Here is an 11683-nt window from a genome sequence, read left to right on the forward strand (position 1 = left end):
AGCAGTACAAATCGGTACATGACAACTTTACTAACTATAAAATAAACTGGATGTTGGCACTTTTATTGCATAAATATAAGACTGTTTTTTTTCAAACATTTAGGCAATATCACAATTTAAAATAAACTGTCAACAGCTGCTCACATTAATTTTTACATACAGAAACAACACTTGTAAACCTGAAACCCCTGCAGATGAAGAATAATCTGAGAAGAAAAGTAAGGAACAAAGACCATACGCGGCTTTGTTATGCTAGGATCTGACAATGTTCGGGTCTGATGAACTGATTTGGTGACAGACAATCATAAAGGAGCCGTGATCAGTCTTTTTTTTTTTTTTTTTTTTTAAGCAAACTGTAGCATTAATAATGGCTTTGCTGCTGTGTTTAAATCAGCTGAGTGTACAAAGAAAGGCTAAATGGTTCTACAGACAAGCCAGATCTTAAATAAGGTGATTATTACATAACTGTTTTCCACAGTGCTTAGCAGCAATGCTGAGTGACATTCTCCTTCGAGTTTCTTAGACTCATAGGTGTAGTTTGTGCTTTTGATTGGTCAGTTCACATGGGAGCTTCTGGGTCATTTGTCTTTGCTTTGCTCTGGCTCTTCTGTTGGCGGAGCGGTCAGTTGTTTCATTTGTTGATCCACCTGAGCTCTGCGGTGTTTCTGGACTAGGTTACCACCTGCAAAACCCAGGGCGCCTCCTCCAACAGCAGCAGCCACCCCTGCAGCTTTGAACCCAGCCAGAAGGCCAAGTGGACCTCCTAATGCACCGCCCAGCAGCGCCCCAGCAACTGGCAACACCGCCAACTTGTATCCCACCGCCTCAAGAGACAGGAAGAAGAGATAAGTTCCAGTTTAATTTAACATGCACACACACCTTTGGAGGCATTAGCACTTTGTGGCTTCAAGACAGTCTGCGATAGAGTTTGCATGTGTCTATCCTTTCATGATCACACATCAACCCACAGAAGGTGGAAGTAAAAATGACACAAACAAGCCTGCATGCGTATATGTAAACGAACGCTTCCACAGCTGCATCAAAGCATTTTCATTATCTTCATTTAGGAGAAATCAGAGAGATTTGGCCTGTGTGTTATTACAGCTGTTATCATCAGAGTAGTAGGTGCTCTTTGCGGATGGCAATTAATGACTGATTCTCTGACCATCCTCACACACACTCGTGCACAAACACACACAAACACTCACTTGATTAACACTTCACCATTAAATTAATCTAGTTCAAAAGCTAGCATAGCTCTTCCCCACCCCTGTGGCAGTTGTGGGAATTTTAATTTCATCTGAGCTGAGTTAAAAGGAGTCTGGCTATGGAGGTTGTGGAGGATGGAGAAAATGAAGGTGTTGTGTGGGCGCCTGTGTGTGTGTGTGTGTGTGTGTGTGTGTGTGTGTGTGTGTGTGTGTGTATATATAATGCCGTTTGACCTGATAACAGATTACAAGCTTTCAAACACGTTAAAACATCTGACACCCTTCTCATCTGCTTTATCACTCTTTACCCCTTCATCAAAGGTGCAGCCCACCATATCTACCAGTGACCTTACAGGGTGGCCTGTCTTTGTTTGCCTTCAGATTTGGGTAAATCTAAGTTAAATGAACTAATTAAGCAGAATATTTTATTATAAACATAAAACCTCAAGTAATAAATAATAATCGAACCTGGCAGCATTAATAATTGAACAATATCCCCTAGACATTATAATATCTAATCCTGCTGTTCTTGTTGTATTTGTAAAAATAATGATAATCAAAATAATAATTGGTTTGATTTATATTGCAATATATTGTAGAAGGTTTTTGAAGCACTTACACTGGATCTGTTATTCATTCATTCCTCATTTTTACTCGGTGATGGTAAGCTACATGTGCCCTGGGTTACACTGAGGGAAACGTGGAAGTCAAGGGGCGCCAACGGCTTCTTCGACCACCACCAAAACATTCATACGCCTTCAATGCAGACACTGGAAACGAAGAGGGTCCCACAACAACAGATGACTGGGAAGTGTGATTCAAACCACCAGCCTTCCAGTCATTGGATGTCCTGCTCTACCATCACTGGTGCCCATAGACATGATAGATCTATGCTGGAATTAGTTTTAGTATGCACTACGATGTCGTGTTTGTTTTGACCTCTGGCAAGCAGATTTTAGAGTAATGCAATCCATTCACTTAAATGGAAGGTTTTTAATGTTTAAAAGTACTTTCATTGTAAAAAATAAATAAATAAAAAATTCTCTAACGTTTCAGTGTGTCCTATCTTTCATTGTTACACGGATTACAGTGAACATCCAAGAGTATTTCCACACTGTCACGCAGCAGGAGCACTCATGAGATTCTCTTTTTCATTTTTCCCTAATCTTATTCAATTTCCATTACGCTCAAGGAAAATAGTTGAGGAAAACAAATACAAAATAATTATTTAATTGTTTGACCACAGCCTTTTTCTTCATGTTATGGCCACGGTACTTGCAAAGTGGCTTACATCTCAGTTACATTCTCAGATTACAGTCTGAACACTTCAAATCTTGATTACTTGCAACCAAACAAATATTCAGTTGTTCATTTTCTATACTGCTTAGTCCAATTAATGATCACGGGAAAACTGGAGCTTATTCCAGCAATCATCAGGTGAGAGGCAGGGTACACCCTGGACAGGTCGCCAATCCATCACAGAGCATACAAACAAACCAGAAAAAATATTCATTCTGCATATTAAAGGCTAAAAATTTCACTTCCCAAGTGTGTAAAAGTGTGAAGGGCAGTGACTGTTGGTCAAACTTAAACTCAGAGCAGAACAGTAAACTTAATAAGCTTAAAATACAGCTCTTAAAAAAAAATCCCTCAAAACTCATTTAAACCGCTTCTCAAACCCATACACACAAATATGTGGACCCTCTCATGTCAGCCCTCTTATCCGACCTCTCTATCACTGCCCCCTCCTCCCCACTTTCCTCGTTCCCTCTCCTCACTCTCTTCCTTAATTGCAGCTTTCCTCCGTATTCGAACAGATCAATAGGGACAAACGCTGTGGAATGGCTGGGAGGCAAAGTGCCATCGATCTCCTCATCTCCCAAACACCACACATGCATCAGATCATCAGGACATAAACACACACACACACACACATATACACACCTTCCCCAGGCTCTTGGTCCCCTCCTCCACGTTGGCTGCGGCTGTGTTGACGTTGTCTTCTATGCTGTCAATCTTCTCCTGCTGGGACTGAAGCATGGAAGGTAGACACACACTCATATTCAAGAAATCACTGACATACACACACGTATTAAAACGAGGAAACACCTGTTGGGTACCATTATTTATTAAATTTTTATTTGTCCATATTATCTTTATGGCACACGTTAACACAGGTGGTGTAAGTGTGGAGGTTGTAGATATATTCAAGGTTTTCACTTATTTCTCTGAGGGTTATTCATACAATGTGTGTGTACACATATGTGTTTCAGTGTGTGGCATTGTGTGGATCTCATGAAATATTCAGAGTGGCAGCTGTCTCTCTCCATGTGAGGGTTGGATGGACACAGTGACCAAACAACAAGCAGAGTGTTTTCTCTTCTTCCTCCTATCAACCACCTCTCTCTCTTTCACCTGCTCACTCTGACTCGCTATACAGTACTTAGCCCCCACCCCTTCCCTGTATTTTTTACGTTTTTTTTTTGTTTTTTTGGTGTGCATATTTATGTAAATAACTTCCTGTTATTTTTCTATGGTTTCAAAGATCTAACACCTGTCACTGCAAAAGACAGCAGTTATTCACCTCCCTGTGATTTTCTAAAGGTTGCTAGGCTTCACGTTCATCGTTACTTAAAAGTTGCCTAAGATCCAGACATTACAGCCAAATAATTCAGGAATTATTTGCAGAACCAACCCCCCCCCCCCCCCCCCCTTTTTTTTTTTAATTTTTTTTTTTTTACCAAAACTAAATGTACTGATCTATAATTTAGCAAAGGTGATGCTAGAAAACAGAGAATAAAACAACTTAAAAAGTAATTTTTGATTAACTTTAAGTGTATCCATAATTCAAAAGCCATATAATTAATCCAATTAATAACAGGAAACATTCCATCTGTTACTCTTTTGGAAAATTGCCATTATTATATTTGTTCAATTGTCAAACAATTTAGTGGTGTGTCTAAGTTTTAACTTTAGTTAGAGGCCTGATGGACATGAAAAAAAAGACAGATAAGCACAGACAAGTCATCAGCAGCTAATATGACGCATGTGCAGACACAAAGACACAACTACACACTCACTCACACAGTATTTCCACTGTGGCTGAGCACTGGAATATTACTCCCCTAACGGCATCTCTTACCCTTGAGACACTACAACATGTCTATGCTTTCTGTCCCCCCCCCCACCCCTCCTCAATACCTATGTCTCTTTTTTTTCACACCAACTACATCTTCACTCTCTCTTTCACTGTTAATCTTTTCTTTACCCAGCTTCCCTTCTCCTCTCCCTCCATCCCTGAGGATAGAGGGATAATCTGAACCGTCTGTTCTCCACCTGCTCTGTTGTATCCCTCGTTTGCCTCCTCGCCCCACCGTGACAACCTGCGATCTTCCCCCAAATCCACCCTGCCTACCTAGCTCTCATCTACTCTTTAAATCTCCTCTTGCCTCAGCGGAGAGCCTCTGGGGCCCCAGCAGTACTCCTGAGCTGATCTGTGTAACCTCGTCTCAGAGGAGCCTAACTAGGCAACACAAGTACACATCAGTCAAATACACACCACTTCCTGGAAACGCTACAAGCGAGTGGCCTCATTGTGTTCCTTCACAAGGCTGGCTGTGCACACATAAATAGAGAAAAGCATACAGTGTTGAAATGTGACTGCAGTAGCCAGTAGAGTTGAAAGTACTCACATGGACAAGTAGAGAGAACTCTGTCACCAGACCACTGAGCTCCTTCAAGTCCTGAGGGGGAAAAATGTTTTATTTACTTCATTAAGTTGCTTTATCGCACAAATCTACAGCTAAATGTTCCACGCTGTCAGTGTCTGGGACTGGCATTATCTAATGAGACTGAAAGCATGCAACCATAATAACGTTTAGGACAAAGTAGGGATGGAAGCGCCTCCTTTATATATATGCTCATCCATTCACTGCAGCTCTAGGAGTGTTTTGAGGGGTGGAGGAGCAGTCAGAGCAGAGATCCTTAGGCTTGCCCTGCTACCAACACAACACTCCAAAGCCTAAGTCATTTTGTTTCATTTTAAGTTATTGATGACCTTTTCATTGTATTTGATATATCACAGCAGGGAAAGTACAAATGTAAATAATACATGTAATGATGGAATTCAATTTAGCTACTTTAGAAAGAAATGTGCATCCAAGTCTAAATTTAGTGGATACTAAAGTGTAGTAGTGGAGTACTAAAGTGAGCTACAGAAGCAGTGGTTAGCTCCAGAAAGTAAAGACAAAAAATTACCGGACAACATGTTGTTTAAACGTTTGAAAAATCTTGTATTGTGATTATTCTAAACATACATACCTCTTCCAGGTCATCCCATGACTCAGCTGCGCTCTGATCAACTGGAATTTCTGGAAGCTGGAGCTGAGTTTGCCTACCACACAAAGCTTCCTCACCCAAGTCGTCAACACTGTGGCAGCCACTAGATGCACAGCTGGATGGCTGTGTAGCAGATGGTGGTGCAGAGGTGGGCTGAGGCACAGGGTTGGTGTGCAAACGCAGGAAGTCTTGAACAGCAGCTAAAGCTCTGTCCCTGACTGGCTTGACGAGTGCTTCCAACGCTGTTACGTCTTCAGCACGGACCCGACTGCACAACTTCTCCATCTCTCTGATGTTAGATCTTAGCTGCTGCAGAAGGGGGACAAGCCGATTTTTTTCTGTGAAAAAGGGAACCTTTTCCTTCAGGAAAGATTTTATTTAAGTACTCAATAGTAAACACAAAATAAACATTTGAATAGTAATGACATGCCTGATGAGGGGAAAAATGAACCAAAAAATAGACAAGCAAACGTATGATGACACACACTGATGTCACCAAAGAATCTGACACGGCAAAATTTGCGACCATTATGACAAACTCTGAATACAGGTGAACAATTCTTATAGCAAGAGAAAAAAACAAGAAGTTAATTTAATAACATAAACTTTCTTTAAAAAAAACCAAAAACATTAGTTCCTTATCTCTCAGTCTTTTGTGGGGAAAAATACCCCAACTCATACCGACAGATTCAGTCTTGCACACCATTCAAGTGATGTGAGGCAGGTGTGTGTCGGTTGATGGGAGCTTAATAAGATTTAAATATGAGGCTGAGGAATATAAGAAGTGCCCTGAGGGTGACAGGAGGATTACATCCCAGCCATCAGCCCTCCAGGCCACAGCTCAGCGACCCAGGCTCAAGAGGTCAACATGCTGCCGATAACACATTCTGCTAATTACAAAACATGAATAAACATACGCTCACACACACACATCCGTGTGTACGTAAAACTGAAAACCACACTGATTAATACAGAGACAGGTCAGGCACCTGTCAGCCAGCAAATTAACTGTGATCGAATGTTGCGCAAATACACACGGACCAGTTAAATACACACACTATAGTAGACTTTTATAATAAAATAGTTTCTACAAGTCCCTATCCCAGAAAGTTTGCTGTAACTGATGTGGTAAAGCTGGGACAACTGAGTCTGCAAATGTCATTCCATTGGGGGCTCCTTTGGTGCTACACCACTGAAGGTACATGTCAGTAAGTAGGATGTGTTTACTTTTGTAATGGCTGTTAGGGATTAGATCTATAAGTAGCTATGAATATAAAAAGACTTAAAAAACTGAAAGACTTTAAGATTTAAAAATCTACTCAGTACAGAAAAATGTGCATCTAGGAGCCACCTATGTGCCTAACCACCCATCAGTTTGTCTGTGGAACATAAGCACACATGCACACACATATCCTCACATCAAAAGCCGGAGCGACAAACCCCTATTCTGGATTAACGCCACGAAGACATGGGAAAGCACTCTATGTGCACCCCTGGGGTTTGTGGGGTAATGGTGAGAGGATAGGTGTGGGCCTGTTTGGAGTATTTCACCTTCAGAGACATAGCGGCTTCCAGGCAACAACATCTCCTGAGGCATTTCGTACCAAACATGTGAACAAGGATGCAAGTACTTAACACACACACACACACACACACACACACACAAAAGATGGTGCATTTGAGGTTCAGTTGCAGCTCCTTCCTTATCTTGATTTTATTTTTACATATTTAAAAAAAATCTGTAAACTACATTCATTTCAGTCCTCATTTTCATTGTAACTTTTACATAAAAGCACAGTGATTCCAACTGATTTAAATGTCCAGGAAACACTAAATGACAACAAAGGCTGAAGCTGAGAGGGTTAGTTGATTAAGTGGTTCTTCAACAATATCTGTTCTGAAGATGAAGTCAGGAAGAGGAGGAAGAGGTTTGAAAAATATGGGATATGGTTGTGTTTTACTTCTATACTGCATCACTTCTACTTTAATCAGAACTGTGCATTTGAGAGCTGAGGGGAAATTTCCTTTAGTTTAGACAGAAAAACATTTACTTACACTGTTGCACAGTTGTAAAATGGGAAGGATGATATTTGGCATCATCTTGCTGACATAAATAGAGCCTTTCTTGAAATACCAAAATCTGATTAACAGATAACTGCACAGTCACACAGCTTGTCCAGCCAATCGTTACTCCATCAATTTTTTATGTGTTGCTGGGGTTAAATTTAGAATGACTGTATTAGTAAATTTGCCATTTTTAAATATGGGAGATGAGGCTGTCATTTGAAAAGTGAATCATATCCTTTTGGTTTAGATGTATAGTCAGCTAATAAAAACAAACTCTTTTCTGAGTAGATTAATTAAAATTGGTGAAAGGGATTCATTTGAAATGCAGAAGAATACATCTGCTTTCCTAAACTGATAAAGTTGCTGATTCGTTAAAAAAGATCATTTAGTTGCCGCAACATGAGCAAGAATAGTGAAAACACGTAGTAATATTTCGGGGAAGATTATAATTTCTGTCTCAAGAATATTCTGAGTTGATAAACTGTCTTTATGACAGCTGAGCAAATACTTGCATACCGCAGCTGATGGAGGCCTTAAAGTGTGGTTGAAAACCTTGTGATCACCAAGTGGTTTGACATTGTGATGAGTCTCCCACTAAATCTCTTGTTTTTTCCATTAATATCTTGATTAATTTCAGAAAAAAAAACTTAATTCAATTTGCTCGCTGTTGTCGGGTATGGTTCAACAGACATTTGTTTGTGTCGAGTTAAATAGGCCCAGAAAGAGAAGAGTGACAGTTATTCCTTCACTTAGACACTGTCTGCTCTTAAATGGATAAAGACAGCAGTAGCTGCAATAATACTGTTCTTTGATCTTCAAAATTGAAAAACATGATTGCCACAACTCAGGAAATGTCAAGATCCAGATTTAGGAAGTCACAAGGTCCAGGGAATTTGAGACAAAAAAATATACAAAGTACTTGCGGAGATAAGCATGTTTAGGAAATTTGAACTAGCAGTTGGCTACATCATCCTCCTAACTAAATACATAAACATGAGTTTGTTATTTATCCCCTCCAATTATAGGATTTTGTGTTATACCTGAACAGTTCTGCTAGCATTAATATGCTCCTGATGAAGGCGGTCCCATTGCTGGCCATGTAGATACTGTAAACAGGAAAGAAGAAATGTCACTTATACATCTGAGCTATAGAAGTAACAGTTTGGTTTGGACCTTGTGTCCAGACATATTTGAGCCATCACCTTCTGTATGTTATCATGGTGTTTCTGCAGCCTCTCCAGGTCCGTGGGTAGAGCTACTTTAATGAACTTGTGGATTGGTGCCTCCAGGCGCCTCAGTGTCAGTTTGTTGCTTTCCTCTACCATGTGTCCTGTTGAGTGCTCACAGCCAACACCTCTGTGTAAATGGCTCCCTGTTACAGTTAGTTAACATATGCATTTGCCAACATTTTTGAGTTGAACTCCAATATTTTATGTGCGACTGTCTGTGAAGCATGTCCATCACTGGAAAATTGTTCAATTACTTTGGGGGAAGTACCCATAACTATTTAGATATTATAAACTAGAAGTTTTTTTTTAGGTAAACTGGCTCTACAAATAGTTGAACTATTAACAATAGACTGCAGTCATTCATTGATGTAAAGGGGATTTAAAAAAAAAAAAAATACATTGCACACAGGTATATTTTCATTATTCTGAATATAGTTCTGTTTAATCGAACTTGAATGTTTAGCAAAAGAAAATTGATAAATGTCCAACAGAAAATCTGTTTAGGCCATGTCTTCCTCCCCAGCCTTCAAGTATTAAATATAGTTCAATATTGTATGGTTTTCATTAGTAAAGTTTTCATATACTATGGTGCAATAGTTATGAACTTGTCCAATGCACTTAGAAAAACGGGTAATGTTATAGTGATAGTTAAGAGAGTTAGGACGATATTCGTGGTTAAGAGAGCCTGATCTCAATAAAACAAGTCGAGAAAGCATCAGACATGTAAATATACTTTCGATGTTAGAAATGTCTAATTTCACAAGATCAAGAATGTGTGGAATCGAAACGTTTCACTGAAAATCATATTATTTCCTCTTATTATCTCTTTCAGTCTTAATTTGTGGGAGAAATCAAGAGTCACATGAGCTCTCTTATAACTTGTGAATAGAAAGTGAAATTAAGGAAAGAGGTTGATTTCTTATACAACTATCAAGTAAATAAGAAACTAGCATGGAGTTAGCAATTAGCCAAAGAAGCTAACAGCTGCGTATAAGGCGAAATATATTGTTAAAGGAAACCATCAGACATTTACATTTAAACAAAGCATAATGCAATACCAGAAAGCTGATGAACACCACCAGCCTTGAAGGACAAAAAGCGACACTTACCAGTTAAAATGCCACTCGAGAAAATTATTTTTAATTTGCTAAATACATATTACTCCACATACCAAATTTAATAATAAGATCAAGGTGAATTTAATTTTTGACAAACTTTCGTGTTTTTCCTATTCTAACAGTTGTTTGTAAACAACTCTCTTCCCAGTGCTACAAAGAATAGTTTCCGACTTCAAACAGCACTGACAGCGCATTTGTTCCCAACACTTTGTCCAGTATCCATATGAAATCGATCAGATGCTTCTAAAACAAAACGTTGTTTGTATAAATGAAGCGTTCATTGAACCATACAAATATACAACTGTCATTAATGAATTTTCCCATAGTTACCAAATAACCTTCAGGTCGCAAGACAGTAATAAAAGATTTAGGACTTACTAGGCTGGGTCAAATGTTATGAAAATAACTTTCAGATAGTATCTAAGAATTATAGGTATAAAAACAAAATCTAAAAATAACCAAAGTAATTTTTGTCTGAAAAGACTCAAAAAGGACTTGCTCATTTCCGCCGAAGCTCAGGTGGGTAAGACAAAACTTAGCTTGGTAGAACTCGGAATATTTTAGACGCAGTTTCAGAAGGTGTATAATATCCGTGTTGCTTCTCTGCCTGTCGTTGTAAAACACTATGAGAAAGACTTACCATGCCTGCTACTCTGTATCACAAATTCTGTGTTATTTTTCAGTTATTTAAAGATCATTTAGCTTAAATATTTTCAAAATGGAAAGAAAACAAAAAACAAAATTATGCAAAAACAAAATCACGTGTTCAGTATCATGAAGATGACATTTTTTGCTGTTGGTTATTTCTCTGTAGGTGGGGTTTTGCTCATGGACATCTGACTTTGTTGCCACAAAATTTCCAAACTGCTGATTGTAGACCTGCTGATATGCACATACACACACACTTTATATTTTCAAAGTAGGTATGAAAGCTTGAATATGACACATAATATAATCCAAACATGATAAATAAACAAATGATAAGCAGTGGCAAACTATAAATAATTCTTAACTGAGCTCAAGGCTTTGAGCTTTGAGGTTTTCTAAGTTGACTATGTGTATAAATAGCCTCAATCCTGTGGAAAGTTACATTAAGTGTGATATGTTTGTCTGAGTTGGATTTGGAAGCCAGACAACGACAGATAACTGGGGTTCCCCCTCCTCTACACAATGATCAGTCTTTGTGAGTGGGTCTATTGCATGTTTCCACTTCTCTTCTTCAGCACCTTTTACCTTTGACATTTAGGCCAGCCCCCACACACACTCTTCCCTCAGCGGCTGTTCCATCCGAGGGGCCATAGTAAGACACACAGTCCCCAGTTGCAAGGGATTTCCCCTGGTATAGTTCACATGTTGTGATATGTGTGTTTGTCTATTTGTGTCGATATGTGTGTGCGTGTGTGTTTTGGTGTGTGTTTGCATGTGCGTCCAGACTTGCAGACTATGAGGGAGGAAAAAAAACTGACAAAAAGTTTAAGTAGCGAATCATCAAAACACTTGGGCCTCATGTTTCTGCTACTATATTTGAGAGAGAGTAGGAGTGCATGTGTGTGTATGTGTGTGTGGTAGTAATTAGCAATCTTGATGTGGTTACAAGAATCACTTTACATTGTTATATTGATAAGGGCTTGCCTCTTTGGGGTTGTAACACAAGTCCTCTTCATAATAAAGTAAAACACTAGGTTTATGGCTTACATGAGGATTGTTATTGTTGCTGTGGTTG

The 11683-nt window shown here is 39.1% G+C and overlaps 1 protein-coding gene across 2 annotated transcripts; it reads right to left on the minus strand.

The window, feature by feature from the left end:
• Positions 1–53: 53 nt before the first annotated feature.
• On the minus strand, positions 54–10091 carry stx17 (syntaxin 17). 2 transcript variants are annotated; one of them, XM_079241418.1, is made up of 7 exons: positions 9952–10091; positions 8816–8985; positions 8654–8719; positions 5529–5855; positions 4901–4951; positions 3153–3239; positions 54–824 (listed from the first exon to the last, which is right to left on the minus strand). In XM_079241418.1, exons 2-7 carry the CDS (start codon positions 8936–8938, stop codon positions 579–581), a joined length of 900 nt encoding a protein of 299 aa, XP_079097544.1. In that variant the 5' UTR covers positions 8939–8985; positions 9952–10091; the 3' UTR covers positions 54–578. The 2 variants fall into 2 exon arrangements, with proteins under 2 accessions (XP_079097544.1, XP_079097545.1); XM_079241419.1 differs by having other exon boundaries at positions 8816–8969; positions 9952–9964.
• Between the last annotated feature and the right edge of the window lie 1592 nt (positions 10092–11683).

This window comes from Telmatherina bonti (genome assembly GCF_933228915.1).
Source record: "Telmatherina bonti genome assembly, chromosome: 5".
Classification (NCBI taxonomy): Eukaryota; Metazoa; Chordata; class Actinopteri; order Atheriniformes; family Telmatherinidae; genus Telmatherina; species Telmatherina bonti.

Bases quoted from the DNA above. Each gene is read 5' to 3' on its own strand.
- stx17 (XM_079241418.1), bottom strand. From the start codon at position 8,938: ATGGTAGAGGAAAGCAACAAACTGACACTGAGGCGCCTGGAGGCACCA. The intron at 5,856-8,653 runs GTATAACACAAA...CCCCTTCTGCAG, and splicing joins ATGCTAGCAGAACTGTTCAG to CAGCTAAGATCTAACATCAG. The intron at 825-3,152 runs GTGTGTATATGT...CTGTCTCTTGAG, and splicing joins GGACCAAGAGCCTGGGGAAG to GCGGTGGGATACAAGTTGGC.